A 22,410-nucleotide genomic window follows, 5' to 3' on the forward strand; every position below is an offset into this window, starting at 1 on the left:
ACTTTTTTAAAAACTCTCTAAAATTCTGCACCATAAATCCATTCATCCAGGGAATACAGTAGGAGATTCATATGTTACACACTTATTGGCCCTCAGGTATATTCCATCTGCAAGTATTGAATAAAAACTGGATTTTGAAGAGGACTGGAAATTACCTGCAAAACACGCCGTTACTGTCATCAGTAAAATAAAAAAAAAAAAATCTTTTCACTAGTTCAGCTGTAATTTCTGCTGAACAGTATCATAGTTTCCAACAATCATTGCACATAATTTCAAACCTTAAAAAAATTCTCATTGACACCCCCCACAAAGTAATAAAAGAAGAATGTTGATTCTTTACAACATTTTCACCATTCATGCAGTGAAACTTCAGCATCATGCATGCCATTTTGATTTATTACTTCTTTATTATTGACATAATTTGCAACATTTTTTACAGACAGTGTCCACATATTCCACTGAATGATCATCAAAATTTATATTATTATTTGACATATAGCTTAGAAGATATGATGTCATAAACATTGAGATGTGTGAGAAACTAACTTTTCTTAAATCAGGTTTTACATATTTGACATCAAATATTTAACACATTAATTCATTTGTAAGTTAATCACTGACATTAGTAGAGTAGAATGTCTTGGGTGGGTGAATCGGGCACATCCTGCACCTATGTCTTTCATCCTGTGGTAGAGATTTGGGAGTACCAGTGACATAGATATGGACAAGGGTTTTGTGTGGGTTGAGTGTGTGACAGAATATCATTTTAGGAGGATTGGGCTGGATTGTGGGTAGAATGTCCCTAATTCCAGGCATGATGATAGACAGTCAAATTTCAGTTGTTCATCAAAGGATTCATCCGAAGGCTAGAAAAGCTTTTATTGCTGTTGCTGTTGACATCTCAATGCTTCCACTGTTAGGTGAGTTATCTCCTTCACTCCTAAATTATTCAAATTCTGCCAGAGCTTTCCTTACCATATTTATGCATTGGTAATTTATACAGAGTTAAAGTTCAACATTACTGCAGGTGAGGAAATATGATATGTATTGTAGTTAGAAAATAATATGTATTACCTTCGCATCATTAATGGACCAGAAAAGTTGAGTAAATTTGGTAATCTTGAATTAATACTACTTGAAGTGGTACTCACTGCTCATAAAATAGAGATCATTTGGCCAATAGTTTTCTTGATCTATTTTTGTTGGCACCCAGTTGTTGACATCATTTAACTGACTCCCAGGAGACTTGATGTAGTAAATATAATCTTTCTGTAAATTAAAAAAGCAAACTTGGTTGAAACAAAATCACAGTTAAGTGGATTACAGCAAATATGAATTTACACATTAACAAAAACTGATAAACAGAATTTCTTCATTGATATTTAACATTTCTCTCAGTGTTTCTTTACAAAGAAATAATACAGTTCTTGAAATAGTTAGAGGCAATGAATCTGTCATGAAATCATGTTTCCATCATTTTTTATTTTAGAATTGATACAGTTTGTTAAATATTGTGTCATCAATTTATGATTAACTGCTGAAATAAATATAAAGTTCACAGAAAATCAATTAAATGTAGCTACTATGTTTGTTGCAGCTTTAATACTTTATTATAGGAAGTTACCTACATTGGTAGAAAAAAAATTGGAATATAATATGATGTACATTTGAAGATAGACACCAACTATCCTGTTAGTAGCAATTTAAAAAGTTTAAAGCAATTTAAAAAGTTTAAAGAATCTGTACTGAGTGGTGGATCTAGGATTATACTCTGATCCCCCACAAATTGCTCCCATAGGGATCATGAAGACAAGAATGTCACTAACTACTGCACATACAAAGGCAACGAAGCAATCATTCTTCCTGCACTAAATATGTAAATGGAACAGGAAGGAAGCCCTCTTAACTGGTAAAATGAGAGGTGCCCTCAACATGCATTTCACAGTGTTTAAAAGAGTATGTCTGTAGCTGTAAATGTAGGAACTGTGTAGCAGATCAATAGTAAGGTTGATGAGCAAGCTTCAAGTAAACTCAAAAGTAAAAGTGAGCTACCAAAGCAATTCCTATGTACAAAGGAACATTTAAAGTGTGATATTTTTGGTATATGGAAAGATGTGTTGCACAAATAATGTAATATTTGCAACTGATAACAAATCATCATTATTTTTGTATGGGAGATTTATCAGTGATGTGGAAATTGTGTAACTGGAATCTAAAGTGAGCAAAAGAGTGATAATCAGCAGCTGCACACAAACAGTCATAAAAGTATGATAAAAGTATAAGAGTTGGACAAAAATATGGAAGCGCCAAAACACACAACACATTACCATGAAAAATATGGTTTAGGAAACCATTGGCATTAAAAGCAGATTCCAGTCATGTCAGAATGGATACGTAAAGATCCAGTATGATCCCATACTCCTAGATTTTGAGAAAGAATTTAATACAGTGCTCCACAGGAGACTGTTAATGAAGGTCTGAGCATACAGAATAGATTCTCAGATTTGTGAGTGGCTCAAAGACTTCTTAAATAAAAGAACCCAGTATGTTGTCATGGGTGATGAATGTTCATCAGGGAAGTTGTGTCATTAAGAGTGCCCCAAAAGGAAGTGTGATAGGACCAATATTGTTCTCTATACGCATAAGCAACCTGGTGGATATAGGGTAATCAGCAGTCTGCAACCATTTGCTGATTACATTGTAGTGTATGAAAAAGGTCATCATTGAATGACTGTGGGAGGATACAGGATGACTTAGACACAATTTCTATTTGGTATGATGAATAACAGAGTGCTCAAAATATATAAAAATATTAAGCTAATGCAAGTGAGTAGGAAAAACAATACTGTAATGTTTAAAAATAGTATAGTGGAGTGCAGCTTGCTACAGTGTTGATTAAATATATAGATGTAACGTAGCAAAGCAATATGAAATATTATGAACATGTAAGGGTGGTAGTAGGGAAGGTAAACTTTGGTTTATTGGGAGAATTCTCACCTGTAAAGAATACTTGTGTGACCCACTCTTGAGTACTGTTCAAGTGTTTTGGATCCTCACAGATCAGGTTGAAGGAAGACATTGAAGGAAATCAGAGGTGTTGCTAGATTTGCAACTGATAGGTTCGGTCAACATAAAAACACTATGGAGATGCTTCAGGAACTGAAATTAGAATTCCTGGATGGAAGACAATACTATTTTCACAAAATTACTGAGAAAGTTTAGAGACCCAGTATTTGCAGCTGAATGCAAAATGATTCTACTGCCTCCAATGTACATCTTGCATAAGGGCTGTGAAGACAAGATAAATTAAGAGCTCATATGGACACATTTGGACAGTCATTTTTCCCTTGATCCATTTGTGAGTGGAACAGGAAAGAGAATGATTTGTAGCAGTACAAGTTACCCTCTGCCACCCACCATTGCAAGCTTGTGGAGTATGTACGTCAATGTAGATCTTCTCAAAATATGTTATACCAGATCACATGCGTAAAACAGTTTGAAATGATTACCTTACAAATGAGTTGATTTGTTAAAAGTTTTATGTTAAGCATGCAAGCAAGAAAAAGTTTAGAAAAAGTTTGAAATTATGTTTAAAGTATGCTGGAAGTCACTAAGTGCCTCTTTCTCAAATACTGAATATAATTGGAGTAATTTGCACACCATGAATTACACTGCCTCAAGATATATACACAGTTTCTAACTTTAATACTTGTCTTATTGCATTAAATATTTAACCTAAGAATGTATGTCTTAATGACTAGGTTATGAGAGAATTTCAAATTTCTTAATTTGGCCAAAAATAACTTGAAATATTGAAAAAGCTGTTGCCCCTGGAAGCGGTTAGATAGGCACTGTGAACCATGACTCAGGAACTGGATTACTTGGTTCATAATATATATGTGAGGAAGTATAAAGGGATTCAGCAAAAAAATTTTTGATGCTTAAAAGGATATTTCATTACTATTTGGATACAGCTACTTTGAAAAATGCATCCACTGAATCCCAAAGGCATACTGATACTAAAGTAGCATGTACTCATTTCATATTACAGGTGAGTTTTCAGTTTCAGTTTTACTTTATAAAAGTAAGAAATTCGAGGACCTTCAAACATATTCCAAGATATTTCAAAAGAAGAACTTTGATCTACTCAGTCACTCAGTGGCCAATCTGATGTGGTAGTAGAAGACAGCATAAGGAAAGCTGATGTTTTAAATTTTGCATTTAAAAGCTCATTCATGCAGGAGGATCATACAGACCATTGTACAGACTCTCATATGTAGGACATAAATATACGCATCCTGGAATTGAGATGCAACTAAAAGAGTTGAAAACAAATAAGTTTCCAGGTCCAGATGAAATCTCAGTTCAGTTTTACAGAGAGTATGCTTCGGCACTGACCCCTTACTTAGCATGGATTTATCACAAATCTCCTGCCCAGCACAAAGTCCCAAGCAAATGGGAAAAAAACACAGTTGACTTACTTATACAAGCAGGGTAAATGAACAGACCCACAAAATTACAAACCAATGTCCTTAATATCAGTTTGCTGCAGAATTCTTAAAGCAGATTCTGAGTTTGCACGTAATGAATTTCCTTGAGACAGATAATTGTCTGTCCACAAATGAAAACTGTCTGCCTACAAATCAGCATGAATTTAGAAAGCATCATTCGTACAAAACTCAGCTTGCTATTTTCTCACACAATATCCTGTGAACTGCATATTCCATATTCCTAGATTTCTGAATAGCATTTGACACAATGCCCCACAGTAGACTGATAATGAAAGTCTGATCATAGTGAATACGTTCTCAGATACATAAGTGGTACATAGTTCTGGATAGCAAGTGTTCATAAAAGATATAGGTTTCATCAGGAGTGTCCCTGGGAAGTGTCATAGTTCAGCTCATGTTCTCTATACACATAAACAGTCCGAAGGATAGGGTGAGTAGTTGCCTTTGATTTTTTTCTGATGATGCTGTAGTTTAGAGGGAAGATGTTGTTCTTAAATGAATGTAGTAGGATACAGGATAAGTTATACATAATTTCTGATTTATGTGATGGATGTCAGCTTGTTCTAAATCTACGTCTACATATACAGCTATACTCTGCAAACCACTGTGAAGTGCATGGCAAAGGGAACATCCCACTGTACCAGTTATTAGGGCTTTTCCTGTTGCATTCACATATGAAGTGTGGGAAAAATGATTGTTCAAATGCCACTATGCATGCTGTAATTAATATAATCTTATCCTCATGATCCCTCTGGGAGTGATACATTAGGGGTTATAGTGTATTCCTACAGCAAGTATTTAAAGCCAGTTCTTGAAATTGTAGACTGATTATGTTTCTCCAGCATTCTATCAATAAACCAAAGTCTGCTGTCTACTTTACCCACAGCTGAGTCTATGTGATCATTCCACTTCACGTCCCTGCTAAGAGTTACACCCAAGTATTTGTATGCGCTTACAGATTCCAGATGTGACTCAATGATATTATATTCATAGGATACTAAGATTTTTATTCTGTGAAGTACATAATTTTACATTTGAACATTTAAAGCATGTTGTCTCTCAGTGCACCATTTTGAAATCGTATCAAGATCTGACTGAATATTGAACTGCTTCATTCAGACTGTTCTTCATTGCAGATAACTGCATCATCTGCAAAAAGTCTGAAGTTGCTATTAATATTGTCTATGAGGCCATTAATATACAACATGAACAGTAAGGGACCCAAGAGTTTGAATGAAGTATTAGCAGTATGCTACATGACACAGCCACACTGATTAAATATCTGAGGATAACTCTGCAAAATATGACACTGAATGAGCAAGTAAGGTCAGTGGTTTGAATTACTGTGAGAATTCTAGGAAACTGTAGCTCATCTATAATGGAGACCACATATAGAACACTTGTGCAACCCATTCTTGCATATTGCTTACATGTTTGGACAAAATGGAGACATCAAAACAATACAGAGGCATGCTGCTAAATTTTGTTACTATTATGTTTGCTCAGCATATGTGTATATGGAATTGGTCCATGAACTCACATGGGAAGCCATGTAGGCTAGACAACTTTCTTTTCACAAAACACTACAGTGAAAGTTAAGAGAACTGGCTTCTGTGAATGGCTATAGAATGATTCCACAGTTACCAACATGCAGCTCAGTGTAAGGACTGTGAAGACAAGATAAGAGAAATTATGGTTCATACAGAGGCACACTAACAGTCATTTTTCACTCACTTCATTTACATGTAGAACAAGAAAAGGAATGAGTAGCTGTGGTACAAGATAGCCACTGCTGTGTACCTTATGGTGGTTTGTGGAGTATGCATGTTGGTGTGTGCTGAACATGAAGAAAGAAGATGTTAGCTATTTGACTGCCACAAGGTTTATTAATGTGACAGGAGCCCTGATTGTACTGAAAGTACTACGTTTTTGCAAGGCAACTAAGTTTTCAGTAAAATGAAAAATGTTATCAAGACTCTCATTTAATCACTGTGAAAACAGCAAAATTTAAGAATGTCCCTTTTTAAATTTCAGTTGTGTGAAATTCTTTTAATGGAAAGTTAGGAAGGAAACACATTGTGTGTTCTTCCTTAATGCACTTTTTACATCATTGCAGCACATATAATACTGCAAAACTGTACTCATTGTAAGATTGTTATCAATTAAAGTAATTACTTTCTAACACTGTACTTATTATAAGATTGTTATCAGTTAAAGTAATTACTTTCTATCCTGTATAAACTGACACAGTCAGAACTTAGTAATAAAGCAATGTTTTGGAGTTTACCTGTGCAAGAGAAAGAGGGTTGAAGTTGGAGATATACAGGGTGAACTGGTCAGCATAGTTCTCTGTTGCCTGCTCAGACTGGAAAACCTCAAGAAAAGCAGCTTGGCCCAAATAGAAGTTCCCCAACTCCTTTGGCAAAATATCAAAGGCAGTAGTGGCCACTGCAGTGAGAAGAACCAAAGTTGCAGTGATCATCTTGGAGTTCTGCATGTCTTGCTGTGATCTGATGTCTCTTATAGAGAGACGTACCAAGTGTGAGACAAATAAGTATCATAGAAGTGCAAAGACACACCTTTTTCCATCTGTTTGAACATCTGCACTTAATTAAATGCTCATTGTTCACACAGCTGTCCCTGTGTAAACAGGTGCAAGCTCATGCATCATCCTGTAGTAGCAAACTGCAAACAAAATGTGCACTTTTTTTCATATGTTGAGAAAGATTTTGCTAGCAGCAGCAACCATCAACATCCATCTTTTGCAACATGGAAATACCTCTTTGCAGAACAACACTTTCGGATGCCACATATTCATCAGGTATTAATAAAGAGGTAAAATATGGAATTCAATCCAACCAAAGTGTGAGAGATTCTTTGTGTTCTCATACACAGCTTCAAGTTACATTCCTCAAGTTTCCTTTTACACAATTACAATCAATTATTTTCCCTATCCCCTCAGTCATACACACTTACACAACAATAGTGTAAATAACAAAACAAAGGGGTTTTCAGTCTCTGATTTCAATATCATACAAATAATAACCTGAAGCATAATCAAGCACAATGAAAAAATACACAAGAAAATAAAACAAAGAAATATAAACAAAATTATGTTACAGTTTCAGAGTAAGAAAGGAAATAAAAAGTTGTTAGGACATCTCCAGGTCAACTGAGAGATAATAACAACAGAAATTCCAGACTGGAAATGACAGACAAATAATTAAGGGGGACAAGCAACTGTTCATCTGTGGTGGACTAATAGCCTCTTTTTCATCCTTCATTTTTTGTTTCTCTACTAGAAGAACAAATAACATAAAATTATATCATAGGACAAAAATGTGAATGTTGTTAAAAATTACAGGAACCAAAAATATATTATGAGGCCTGCAACTATGAGTTATATTAGGATCAGTGAAGTGAAACAGAGAATGAGGTTATTAACAAGGATCCCCAGTGGACATACCTAGACTTTGTTCAGAGACATAAATGGTAAAAAGCAGGAAGTAACCACATTTGGTTCTACTATTCAGATATAATATGTTAGATAAACAATGGATAAACCTAATGGAACAAAGTAGATGAGGAATTTAATCCCCTCTTATAATCAGAACCAGAATTTTATTGTCTCGTACCATACATGTCAAATCGTTGATTTATTGTACGGGAGACTCTCCAAGCTTATATCTGTAATAGGCTGTACATGGAATACAACATTTACTAGAACTATAAAATATCTGAATATATATACTATTAATTTTTATCCTGCTCAAATGGTCAGATCATCACTAAAAAATTCATCAGTAGAGTAATAGCATTTTTGTACTAGAGTGATATATAATTTTCTTTTTACTGAATCAATTTCAATCTTTTGAAAATTGTCTTTTTTAACCTATTGCATATTTCCCTCCCCATATATTGTGGGGTCTGCATGAAAATATTGAGTCTATGTGTAGGAAGCATGAAACTTTCTTTATTTCTAGTTTTGTAGGTGTGCTGGAAGTTATTTGGAGCAAACAGTTCTGGATTATTATTTGTGAAAAGCATTATTTCATATGAATACAGTAATAGACTACTCAGTATGTTTTAGTCTCTTAATAGTGGCTGACAAAATTCTCTTGGTTTTGCACTACACATATTCCTAATAATATTTTCTGTAAAGTTAATATTCTTGTCAAAATTGCTAGCATTTCCTCAAAAGACAACGCCGTATCTCAGTATTGCCTCAAAGTAGCTATGGTACACTTACCTTTTCCATGTCTATGGCTGTGATATTGGCTAATATTGACGTAGCAAATACCAGGCAGTTCTGTTTATTTTTTAAATAGTCTGTACATGATGACCATGATAGATTTCTGTCCAACTGCACTCCTCACAATTTAACACATTCTGCTTTATTTAGTTCCAGACTTCATGCATAATTTGAATATAATTTATTTTAGACTGTTTGGTCTTAAACTCCATAAGCTGCGTTTTTGAAATATTTAGTTTTAGGTCATTTAGGTGGAACCACACATCTAAATTTTCTAGTGTTTCTATGACATTTTTGGGAATTTCTTCTGAATTTTTATTTTCTATCATTCTTACAATACTGTGAACACAGTTTCCCTTTTTAGTGGGTCAAGGGCAGTTAGTCAAAGCTGACAGAAAGAGTGGCTAACATCTAAGAAAGAATAAGTATTAAATCAAAACAGTATTTTCTACTAAGTAATAAAACTGTTCAATACAGTGCCCATGGAGATTGAAGAGATTATTTACTTCTACATCTACATCTACATAATTACTCTACTATTTACAATAAAGTGCCTGGCAGAGGATTCAATGAACCACCTTCAAGCTGTCTCTCTACCGTTCCACTCTCGAACGACGCGCAGGAAAAACGAGCACTTAAATTTTTCTGTGCGAGCCCTGATTTATCTGATTTTATCATGATGATCATTTCTCCCCATGTAGGCGGGTGCCATCAGAATATTTTAACAATTGGAGGAGAAAACTGGTGACTGAAATTTCATGAGAAGATCCCGTCACAACAAAAAATGCCTTTGTTTTAATGATTGCCATTCCAATTCACGTATCACATCTGTGGCACTATCTCCCCTATTTCATGATAACACAAAATGAGCTGCCCTTCTTTGTACTTTTTCGATGTCATCCGTCAGTCCCGTCTGATGTGGATCCCACATCACACAGCAATACTCCAGAATAGAGTGCACAAGTGTGGTGTAAGCAGTCTCTTTAGAAGACATGTTGCATCTTCTGAGTGTTCTACCAATGAATTGCAGTCTTTGGTTGGTTCTGCCCACAACATTATCTATGTGATCGTTCCAATTTAGGGTATTTGTAATTGTAATCCTTAAGTATTTTGTTGAATTTACAGCCTTCAGATTTGGGTGACTTATCGTATAATCGATATTTAGTGGATTTATTTTAGTACTCATGTGAATAACTTCACACTTTTCTTTATTCAGGGTCAACTGCCATTTTTCACACCCTACAGATATCTTATCTAAATCATTTTACAATTCGTTTTGGTCATCTGATGACTTTACAAGACAGTAAATGACAGCATCATCTGCAAACAATCCAAGATCACTACTGAGATTGTCTCCTGTGTTGTTAATATAGATGAGGAACAATAGAGGGCCTATAACACTTCCTTGGGGAATGCCAGATATTATTTCTGTTTTACTCGATGACTTTCTGTCTATTACTACAAAATGTGACCTTTCTGACAGGAAATCACGAATCCAGATGCACAACTGATGCAATATTCCATAGGCAGGCAGTCTGGTTAGAAGACGCTTGTGTGGAAAATCTAAAAATATGGAATCAATTTGACATCCCCTGTCGATAGCACTCGTTACTTCATGAGTATAAAGAGCAAGTTGTGTTTCACAAGAACAATATTTTCTGAATCTCTGTTGACTATGTGTCAATAAATCATTTTGTTCGAGGTACTTCATAATATTCAAATACAGTATATGTTCCAAAACCCTACTACAAATCAACGTTAGTGATATGAGCCTGTAATTCAGTGAATTACTCCTACTTCCCTTTTTGGGTATTGGTGTGACTTGAGCAATTTTCCATTCTTTAGGCACAGATCTTTCTGTGAGTGAGCAGTTGTATATAATTGCTAAATATGGAGCTATTGTATCAGCATACTCTGAGAGGAACCTGACTGGTATACAATCTGGACCAGAAACCTTACTTTTATTAAGTGATTTAAGCTGCTTTGCAACACCAAGGATATCTATTTCTATTTTTCTCATCTTGGCAGTTGCTCTTGATTGGAACTCAGAAATATTTACTTTGTCTTGTTTGGTGAAGGAGTTTTGGAAAATCATGTTTCATAACTCTGCTTTAGTGGCACTGTCATCAGTGACTTCATCGTCGTTATCACTCATTGAAGGTACTGATTGCATCTTGCCGCTGGTATGACCAGAATCTCTTTGGCTTCTCTGCCAGATTTCAAGATAGAGTTTCATTGTGGAAATTATTGAAAACATCTTGCTTTAAAAAGACAGCTAAAAAGTACCTGTTTAACAATGCATTCTTACAGTGAAAGATTATTTAGATAATGTGGAGAAGGGTTTCATAAAAATGTAACACGTAAATAATAATAATAATAACACATCTCTGTCATTTCACATAACACCTTCATACTGCTATATATTCTTTTTATTTCTTTTATTTTCTGGAAAATCTTACTCCCAAAGTTATACAATGTACAAGTATAACACTAAATTCTTAACCTCTTTCTGAGCTCAATATCTCACTCATTACAGAGGGATGATGACTAAACTTTCCAGGAAAGCACATGAGGATTTGAGGTACACTAAATGGTAACCAAACAATGTCCATTGTTATGTGTATTGAAGGTGGAGGGGGAAGAAATGAAATGGAAGGAACCATTGATGCCAGCTGCATCAGAAATTTGTGTGGAATCAGCAGGGATGATTGAAAATATGTGCAGGACTTGGATTCAAACCCAGGATCTTCTGCTTATTAGGTGGCTGTGTTAACCACTGTGCCACCCTGACACAATTTTTATCGCAATTGTGTGGACTATCTCGATGAGCCCCTCAGCTGACCCACTTTCCCACCTAGCACCACTTATCTGCAGTCCCAGTCCAAGTCCTCCTTCCTCACTACTTTGTGATTCCCACAGAAGGACTGACATAACTGTGCATCCACACTGAAGGTGGTGGATTCACTGCCCATTGAGGTGAATCAGTTAAATAAATGTGGAATCTGCAACAATAATACATATTATATAAACTGAACGTGGAGGGGGAGAGAGAAAAAAGGAAAGGGAAGGAACCGTTGACGTCAGGTGCATTGAGACTTTATGTAGAATCAGCGGAAAACTATTGAAAATGTATGCTGGACCAGAATTTGAACCCAGGATCTCCTTCTTACCCTATCTGCAGTTCACATCCATGTCCTCCTTCCTCACTTCTTCAAGATTACCACAGAAGGTTGGATGTAACTGTGCATCTGCACTGAAGGTGGTGGATTTATTGCCCCTTGAGGCTAAACCCCCCATGAACCACGGACCTTGCCATTGGTGGGGAGGCTTGCATGCCTCAGCGATACAGATAGCCGTACCGTAGTTGCAGCCACAACGGAGCGGTGTCTGTTGAGAGGCCAGACAAATGTGTGGTTTCTGAAGAGAGGCAGCAGCCTTTTCAGTAGTTGCAGGGGCAACAGTCTGGATAATTGATCCGATCTGGCCTTGCAACACTAACCAAAACAGCTTTGCTGTGCTGGTACTGTGAACAGCTGAAAGCAAGGGGAAACTACAGCCATAATTTTTCCCGAGGACATGCTGCTTTACTATATGGTTAAATGATGATGGCATCCTCTTGGGTAAAATATTCCAGAGGTAAAATAGTCCCCCATTCAGATCTACAGGTGGGGACTATTCAGGAGGAAGTCATTATCAGGAGAAAGAAAACTGGCGTTCTATGGATCCGAGCATGGAATATCAGATCCCTTAATCAGGCAGATAGGTTAGAAAATTTAAAAAGAGAAATGGATAGCTTCAAGTTAGATATAGTGGGAGTTAGTGAAGTTTGGTGGCAGGAGGAAAAAGACTTCTGGTCAGGTGAATACAGGGTTATAAATACAAAATCAAATAGGGGTAATGCTGGAGAAACTTAAATAATGAATAATAAAATAAGAGTGCAGGTAAGCTACTACAAACAGCATAGCAAACGTATCATTGTGGCCAAGATAGGCATGAAGCCCATGCCTACCACAGAAGTACAAATTTATATGCCAACCAACTCTGCAGATGACAAAGAGTTTGTTGAAATGTATGATGAGATAAAAGAAATTATTCAGATAGTGAAGGGAGACGAAAATTTAATAGTCATGGGTGACTGGAATTCGATAGTAGGAAAAGGAAGAGAAGGAAATGTAGTAGTTGAATATGGAATGGTGGTAAGAAATGAAAGAGGAAGCCACCTGGTAGAATTTTGCACAGAACATAACTTACCGTATTTACTCGAACCTGAGCCACACTTTTTTCCAGTTTTTGTAATCCAAAAAACTGCCTGCGGCTTAGAATCGAGTGCAGAGTAAATGGAAGTTCTGAAAAATGTTGGTAGGTGCTGCCACAACTAACTTCTGCCATCAAATATATGTAGCGCTACACATGCATGCTTTGCAGGCACAAAGATAAATACTGGTGCCAAAACCTGTGTGTCAGTAAATAAATTAAAAGAAAAGGTACAAGAATGTAAAAATTATGCCATGTATTCTTTCATGTTGGCTGCTATCTCATTTAAATCCTGTCTGCCTAATAAACTACGAAACTAGGGTGAGATAACAGCAACAGCGGAAGAATATACGTATCATGTCATGTTTGTATTCGTATTATTCTTATGCTGTATAGTGATACAGTCAGAAAAGAAGCATGGTAACTGACTCAATTTTTAAATCTAAGGTGACTCTAATTTCTGTGCAGAATGTAATGTACTAAAGAGGTGTCTGCAAATATTTTCAAACGGAGAAAAATTTCGCTAAACTTTCGTTCAGAACATCTTCTATCATGCAATCTATTATTTGGTTTTGGTGATCATTATCAAAGAAAGCAGCAGTGTAAGTAACAACAAATAGCAGTCTCTTGCCATTGTTTTGCTTATGAGACAATTCCTCTCTTTTTTTAATTGTAAGTGGCAGCAGCGCACACAAAAGCAAGCCATGCCGCGAGCAGCGACAGGTCATAAACACTCATTATCAGAATGTGACAAACAATGCATGACACAGTACAATAATGCATTTTCAGCTTAGAGTGACGTAAACACCTATAACAAAGAGAACGGCACTTATCAGATCAAAGCAAAATAAGCAATTGATTCAAACCAGATGAAGCACGTGAAAAAGGAAGGGTACCCATATAAATACGGACGGAGCACCTGATCCATAGCAATGGCTACTTGGTAAAGCTTAAATGTTAAGCTTATGACTCGAACCAAACTACTGTAGCTGTATCTTCATCCATTCGACCTAAATTGTGTCTCATGTTACAGTGGACCAACTTTGTTTCGATTTGGAGGTGCGGTCTAAAACTTTTCTCTCCCCTTGAATTTCGAGTCTCAAATTACAGATGCGGCTTAGATTCGGGAATTTTTTTTTTTCCTTGCTTTCGAGTCTCATTTTGGAGGTGCGGCTTAGATTCGAGTGTGGCTTAGACTCGAGTAAATATGATAATCATACCTAACACTTGGTTCAAGAATCCAAGAATCATGAAAGAAGGCTGTATACATGGAAGAGGCCTGGAGATACTGGAAGGTTTCAGATAGATTTTATAATGGTGAGACAGAGATTTAGGAACCAGGTTTTAAATTGTAAGACATTTACAGGGGCAGATGTGGACCCTGACCACAATCTATTGGTTATGAACTGTAGATTAAAACTGAAGAAACGGCAAAAAGATGGGAATTTAAGGAGATGAGACCTGGATAAACTGACAGAACCAGCGGTTGTAGAGAGTTTCAGGAACAGTATAAGAGAACAATTGACAGGAATGGGGGAAAGAAATACAGTAGAAGAAGAATGGGTAGCTGTGAGGGATGAAATAGTGAAGGCAGCAGAGGATCAAGTAGGTAAAAACCCAAGGGCTAGTAGAAATCCTTGAGTAACAGAAGAAATATTGAATTTAATTGATGAAAGGAGAAAATTTAATAATGCAGTAAATGAAGCAGGCAAAAAGGAATACAAACGTTTCAAAAATGAGATCGACAGGAAGTGCAAAATGGCTAAGAAGGGATAGCTAGAGGACAAATGTAAGGATGTAGAGGCATATCTCATTAGGGGTATGATAGATACAAGCAAAGAAGGGAAAACAGAAAGGTGGAAGGAGTATATAGAGGGTCTGTACAAGGGCAATGTACTTGAGGACATTATTATGGAAATGGAAGACGATGTAGATGAAGATGAAATGGAAGATATGATACTGCGTGAAGAGTTTGACAGAGCACTGAAAGACCTAAGTCAAAACAAGGCCCTGGGAGTAGACAACATTCTGTTAGAACTACTGACAGCCTTGGGAGAGCCAGTCATGACAAAACTCTACCATCTGGTGAGCAAGATGTATGAGACAGGTGAAATACCCTCAGACTTCAAGAAGAATATGATAATGCCAATCCCAAAGAAAGCAGGTGTTGACAGATGTGAAAATTACTGAGCTATCAGTTTAATAAGTCACAGCTGCAAAATACTAATGCGAATTCTTTACAGACGAATGGAAAAACTGGTAGAAGCCGACCTCGGGGAAGATCAATTGGGATTCCGTAGAAATATTGGAACACGTGAGGCAATACTGACCTTATGACTCACCTTAGAAGAAAGATTAAGGAAAGGCAAACCTACATTTCCAGCATTTGTAGACTTAGAGAAAGCTTTTGACAATATTGACTGGTATACTCTCTTTCAAATTCTAAAAGTGGCAGGGGTAAAATACAGGGAGAGAAAGGCTATTTACAATTTGTACAGAAACCAGATGGCAGATATAAGAGTCAAGGGGCATGAAAGGGAAGCAGTGGTTGGGAAGGGAGTGAGACAGGGTTGTAGCCTATCCCCAATGTTATTCAATCTGTATGGCTCTGAGCACTATGGGACTTAACATCTATGGTCATCAGTCCTCAATCTGTATATTGAGCAAGCAGTGAAGGAAACAAAAGAAAAATTCGGAATAGGTATTAAAATCCACGGAGAAGAAATAAAAACTTTAAGGTTCACCAATGACATTGTAATTGTGTCAGAGCCAACAAAGGACTTGGAAGAGCAGTTGAATGGAATGGACAGTGTCTTGAAAGGAGGATATAAGATGAACATCAACAAAAGCAAAATGAGGATAATGGAATGTAGTCAAATTAAGTTGGGTGATGCTGAGGGTATTAGATTAGGAAATGAGACACTTAAAGTAGTCAATGAGTTTTTTTACTTGGGGAGCAAAATAACTGATAATGGTCAAGAGGATATAAAATGTAGACTAGCAATGGCAAGGAAAGCATTTCTGAAGAAGAGAAATTTGTTAACATCGAGTATAGATTTACGTGGCAGGAAGTTTTTTCTGAAAGTATTTGTATGCAGTGTAGCCACGTATGGAAGTGAAACATGGATGATAAATAGTTTGGATAAGAAGAGAATAGAAGGTTTCAAAATGTGGTGCTACAGAAGACTGCTGAAGATTACATGGGTAGATCACATAACTAATGAGGAGGTATTGAATAGAATTGGGGAGAAGAGAAATTTGGGCCACAACTTGACTAAAAGAAGGGATCAGTTGGTAGGACATGTTCTGAGGCATCAAGGGATCACCAATTTAGTATTGGAGGGCAGTGTAGAGGGTAAAAATCATAGAGGGAGACCGAGAGATGTATACACTAAGCATATTCAGAAGGATGTAGGTTGCAGTAGGCACTGAGAGATGAAGATGCTCGCACAGGATAGAGTAGCATGGAGAGCTGCATCAAACCAGTCTCTGAACTGAAGACCACAACAACAACAACGAGGCTAATCAATTATGTGAATGCATGGTGTCTGTTCTTTTGGATGTGTCCAGAAGAACAGACACCACACAGTCCTATAATCATCCATTGTTATTACGGTGCTGAAGTCACTGATAGTGTGTGTTGTCATACATTATAAAATAAGGTGTGTACAGTTTGTTTACAGTGGGCAGCAGAAAATGAATGAATGAGCAGTGTAGTACTAGATTTTTACATTATTGAATAACTTCTTTACAAAACAGTGATGTTCATTAGGGATAAAGTGAATTAGGATGTGCTGAGTTAAGCAAATTGGTCTTGCATACATCTTAACACCATCTCCAACTAGCTGTCTTATTCATATCCAACTAGACTGTAAGATTGTAACTCCTGCTGGTGGACTTGAACCTAGTGTGCTTGCATGAGCCGAACTTGAACTCTGTGCACATGTATGAATTTTTTCCCACCTGTTCGTAGTGTCAGTTGCTGGCAAGCAGCTATTGAGTGAGGCAGTGTGTAGTGCTTGCGTTGGTTTTTCGTTGCAAGGGCAACAACGAGATGACCGGAGCAAAGCTACTGCATCAAATTTTGCTAGAACCTGGGCAACAGCTACATGGAAACCACATTCAGAAGATTCAGGCAGCTTTTGGTGATGATGCTATGGGCATCACATAGGTTAAGGAGTGGTACAACCAGTTTAAAGATGGCTGTACACCAGGGAAGAGTGAGCTATAATCCAGTCGGCCATCAACGTGCTGAAATAACCAGGTCATTGCCAAAGTGAACCCTGTAGTGAAGGGAGACTATCAGGTGACTATCAGAGAAATTGCAGAAGAGGTGGGCATCAGCACTTTTTTGGCAGATTCAATTGTGACTGAAGATTTGGCCATGAAGAGAGTGTCGACGAAATTCATGCCAAAGCTGGTGATGGCAGAGTAAAAGTAACTTCGTGTTGAAGTCTCACGGGACATGCTAGCCTCCATAAACAATAAAACTGACTTTGTGATCACCATAATCCCTAGTGACGAGTCCTGGGTGTATGATACGACACAAGAACCAAATTCCAGTCTTCACAATGGAAGCATTCCTCATCACCAAGACAAAAGAAGGTCTGCCAAGTGCACAGCAACATGAAGGTGATGCTGACTGCTTTCTTTGACTTCTGCGGTGTGGTACATCATGAGTACACACCCCAGGGTCAAACAATCACCAAAGAGTACTACAGAAATGTCCTCCATTGCGTACGTGATGCTGTACAGTGCAAGAGAACCGTCTTAAGGTCAACAGGAAATTGGGGCCTCTGTCATGACAATGCTTCACCACAGTTCTCGCACTTGAATCAGGCTTTTTTTGGCAAAAAATCAGATTACTGTGCTTTGAAAGCCTCCTTACTCTCTTAATATGGCCACTGTGATTTCTGGCTGTTCCCCACACTCAAGAGGCCACTGAAAGAAATGCGATTTCAGACAAGAACAGCTGAGCTAAACTTCATTCCCAAAGAGATTTTTTTGGGATACTTCAAACAATAGTGGCACTGCTGAATAGAACCATGTGGGGTCCCAAGGGAACTACTTTGAGGCTGATTAGTTGTCCAATGCATCAGGTAAGACAGGTTTTTTTCTGATTAATGGTCAGATAGCTTTCTAACAGACCCCCATATAGGGTGTTTCTCCATAATAACTAAAAATGACAAAAAATAAGGCCTCTATTCAAGAAAGGAGGCAAGACAAATAAAAAGAACTACAGACCAATATCTCAGCTGTCTGGTTTTTCTAAAATACTGGAAAAAGTATTTTATAGATGTCCTATTACATTCATATGGAAATGTAATTTTTTATTAAATACTCAGCATAGGTTCAGAAACCACAAGTCAACAGAAACTGCCATTTTTAATTTTGTTAGTGAATCATTGATTGCAATAAACCAGAAGAAACATGAATTGGTAATATTTCTGGGTCTCATATATGTCTTGGACATGACAGACCACTGTTTACTGCTTAAAATCTTAGAATACATAGGACTTATGGGACTGACACATGAGTGGGTGATGTACATGAATGGGTGACATCATGCCTGAAAAGCAGAGAGCAGATAGTAGAAATCATGCAACAGTAAGAAAAAATTATGTATACCTACAAATGTCAAAGAAAATAAGTTACATACAGTGTGACCCCAAGATTCTGTTTTAGAACCAGTGTTGTTCCTGATATTTATTAATGCTCTAGAGTCATCCAGCAACTGGCAGAAATATGAGTGTGGTCAAAAAGTAACACGAATTTGTTTTCTTGAAGAATCTTTATTTGTTCATCAGCATCAACTTTGTCCCCTTCAAAGTAATCCTGCTCAGATGTATACACTTGTGCCAGCACTTATCCCAATCTTGAAAGCTCTTCTGGAACTCACTTTTCATTATGGTGTTCAGCTCCTTCAGTGATTCTGTTTTTATCTCATCAATGGTGGAAAAATGACATTCTTTCATGGTTCCCTTCAACCTCAAGAATAAGAAGAAGTTGCAGGTTGGCATGTCCAGTGAATACAGTGGCTGAGGCAACATAACAGTTTTGTTTTTTGCCAAAAAAGCATGAACAAACATTGAGGCATTATCGTGATGCAATTTTACCACAATTCTGGTCTTTTTCTTCGGACTGCTTCATGCGAACAGCACATTACTTCCAGGTAGTATTTCTTATTGACGATTGGACTCATGTGACCATAAGGCAGGAAATTATGATCCACTATCCCATTGCAATTGATGGAAACAGTGAGAAGAGTCTTCACATGTGATTGAACCTGCCCAATTTTTTTCAGTCTCGGCTCTTCAGGCAGTTTCCATTGGGACAATTGGGCCTTGATTCTTACATCATACCTGAATATCCATGTTTTAAACCCTGTCACAACCTTCTTTAGAAGTTCTGGATCATTGTTGACTTCATTCAGCAGTTCATGAGTGATGTCTATTCGATGTCGTTGAAATTGGTTGAAATTCAACAATTTCAGAACAAACTTTGCTGCTACATGTTTCCTGCCCAAAAAACCCTCAAAATTGTTTGGCATGAGCCAAAGGATATGCTGACACATCAGCCAGCAGTCCCTCTGATGGTGATTCAATGATTTTCCAAAACCATTTTTTTTTACTTCTTCCACATTGGCGTCAGTAATTCATGTGCTAGGTCATCCAGGGTGGTTGTTGTCTTCGACATCTCCTTGACCCTCTTCGAAACATGTATACCACTCATAATATCTTGTCTTACTCACAGTAGATTCACCAAAAGCCACAGTCCACATTTCGAATGTGGTACTGCTTAATATTCCATTTTTCAAGCAAAATTTAATGCAAATTCTTGATTTTTTAAAGTAAAAATTTACTAAGCACTCTACAACATATTAACCTTTTCAACTGTCAACAATAAACAGAATATTCAAAACAGCTGAAGATGCAAACATAGATCAAGATCGTGCATAACAATAAGATAAAAAAAATTGAAAATTTTATGTATGAACCCAGCAAAATTTAAAAAATCCCATTACTTTTTGATCACGCCTGATATATAAATTTTGCAAATGAAAAACTGTATTGATAAAAGGCAAACTTGCTCCAGGGCTACAATATGAAATACAAAATTGTGCCTCACACATTGTAGAATAGTTCACCATTAACATTTTCCTTATTAGCACAGAGAAAACTGTGGCAATGCACCTTCACACCACACATGACAATTATCCATTAACCCCCAATATAAATCTACACTACTGGCCATTAAAACTGCTACACCAAGAAGAAATGCAGATGATAAACGGGTATTCATTGGTCAAATATATTAAACTAGAACTGACACCTGATTACATTTTCATGCAATTTGGGTGCATAGATCCTGAGAAATCAGTACCCAGAACAACCACCTCTGGCCATAATAACGGGCTTGATATGCCTGGCCATTGAGTCAAACAGAGCTTGGATGCTCATGCAGCTTCAACACGATACCACAGTTCATCAGGAGTAGTGACTGCCAGTTGCTCGGCCACCATTGACCTGATGTTTTCAATTGGTGAGAGATCTGGAGAATGTGCTGGCCAGGGCAGCAGTCGAACATTTTCTGTATCCAGAAAGGCCCGTACATGACCTGCAACATGCAGTCATGCGTTATCCTGCTGAAATGTAGGGTTTTGCAGGGATCGAATGAAGGGAAGAGCCATGGGTCATAACACATCTGAAATGTAATGTCCACTGTTCAAAGTGCCGTCAATGCGAACAAGAGGTGAGTGAGACGTGTAACCAATGGCACCCCATACCATCACGCCAGGTGATACAGCAGTATGGCGATGATGAATACACATTTCCAATGTTCGTTCACCGTGATGTAGCCAAACACGGATGCAACCATCATGATGCTGTAAACAGAACCTGGATTCATCTGAAAAAATGACGTTTTGCCATTCGTGCACCCAGGTTCGTCATTGAGTACACCATTGCAGGCGCTCCTGTCTGTGATGCAGCATCAAGGGTAACTGCAGCCATGGTCTCTGAGCTGATAGTCCCTGCTGCTGCAAACATCGTGGAACTGTTCATGCATATGGTTGTTGTCTTGCAAATGTCCCCGTCTGTTGACTCAGGGATTGAGATGTGGCTGCACGATCCGTTACAGACACGCAGATAAGATGCCTGTCATCTCGACTGCTAGTGATACGAGGCCATTGGGATCCAGCCCGGTGTTCCATATTACCCTCCTGAACCCACCGATTCCATATTCTGCTAACAGTCATTGGAGGTTCGCCAACGCGAGCAGCAGTGTCGCGATACAATAAACTGCAATCACGATATGCTACAATCCGACCTTTATCAAAGTTCAAAGTTGGAAACGTGATGGTACACATTTCTCCTCCTTACACGAGGCATCACATCAACGTTACACCAGGTAACACCGGTCAACTGCTGTTTGTGCATGAGAAATCGGTAGGCAACTTTCCTCATGTCAGCATGTTGTAGGTATCACCACTGGCGCCAACCTTGTGTGAATGCTCTGAAAAGCTACTCATCGTCACAGCATCTTCTTCCTGTCAGTTAAATTTTGCGTCTGTAGCACATCATCTTCATGGTGTAGCAATTTTAATGACCAGTAGTGTATGTACTGAACAATTATAAATTGTAAACTCAACAAAATTTATGGTAATATGGATTCAGGAAAACAAGAGGTGGGACACACATGTCAATTACATGAGCATGACATGCTTTAGTGTAGAAATACTTTCTAGGTGTACAATAAAAGAAAAATTAAAAAATATTTTTTATGGCTGAGCAGAATAACTTGTGTGAAGTGGAATAATTTTTTGGGGCAACTCGCCAATAAGGAAAAGCTATTCATAAGGGCAACTGATAAGACAGCACCCAGACACTCTTGCAAACCCATTTTTAAAGAACTGCAGCTACTACCATTACCATGCTTGTACATTTTTTAGATAGTTAGCTACATAAAGATAACTTCTGAGGCTAAAAACAACTTAATATGTACAAATCATATGGTACCAACCTAAAATTGGACCTTCACAGTGAGCATGCAAACACAACTCTCAGACATATATGAATATCTGTTGGTACAAATTTAAATTATATCCCTCTTTTTATTATTGAAGCACATTAATGAAAATGTCAGGCAGGAGTATGAATGGAGTATTCAACTGAGTTCACTTCACTAGCCATGGAGTACACAGAGACATGAAAGGCAAAGCAGCACTTTGCAATATGGTACTGAAACAATGAAATTGAAATCAGCCAGGCTTTGTGCAACCACCAATTATAGCAGCAGCAGTGGAATCATCAGTTTCATTTGAAGAACCAAATACTACAATATTCTGGACAAAGCTGAAACACCAAAAAGTGGATCTCCATAAAGTTTAGCTGC

At 37.5% G+C, this 22,410-nt stretch overlaps 2 protein-coding genes across 3 annotated transcripts in view; one reads left to right on the forward strand and one right to left on the reverse strand.

The window, feature by feature from the left end:
- Positions 1–7,038, reverse strand: part of LOC126458400 (uncharacterized) — a 61,085-nt gene extending 54,047 nt beyond the window's left edge. For both annotated transcript variants that reach the window (XM_050095413.1, XM_050095412.1), the window contains exons 1-2: positions 6,799–7,038; positions 1,152–1,269 (exon numbers count right to left, since the gene is read on the reverse strand). In XM_050095413.1, the coding sequence (XP_049951370.1) occupies positions 1,152–1,269; positions 6,799–7,008 (328 nt within the window). In that variant the 5' untranslated portion in view covers positions 7,009–7,038. The remainder of the gene's footprint in view (positions 1–1,151; positions 1,270–6,798) is intronic.
- An 11,024-nt stretch (positions 7,039–18,062) lies between these two features.
- On the forward strand, positions 18,063–18,578 carry LOC126456569 (uncharacterized). The gene is made up of 3 exons (XM_050092314.1): positions 18,063–18,116; positions 18,228–18,302; positions 18,363–18,578. The coding sequence occupies exons 1-3, from the start codon at positions 18,063–18,065 to the stop codon at positions 18,576–18,578; spliced, it is 345 nt and encodes a 114-aa protein (XP_049948271.1).
- Positions 18,579–22,410: the final 3,832 nt, after the last annotated feature.

The sequence above is a fragment of the Schistocerca serialis genome, chromosome 2 (genome assembly GCF_023864345.2).
Source record: "Schistocerca serialis cubense isolate TAMUIC-IGC-003099 chromosome 2, iqSchSeri2.2, whole genome shotgun sequence".
Lineage (NCBI taxonomy): Eukaryota > Metazoa > Arthropoda > Insecta > Orthoptera > Acrididae > Schistocerca > Schistocerca serialis.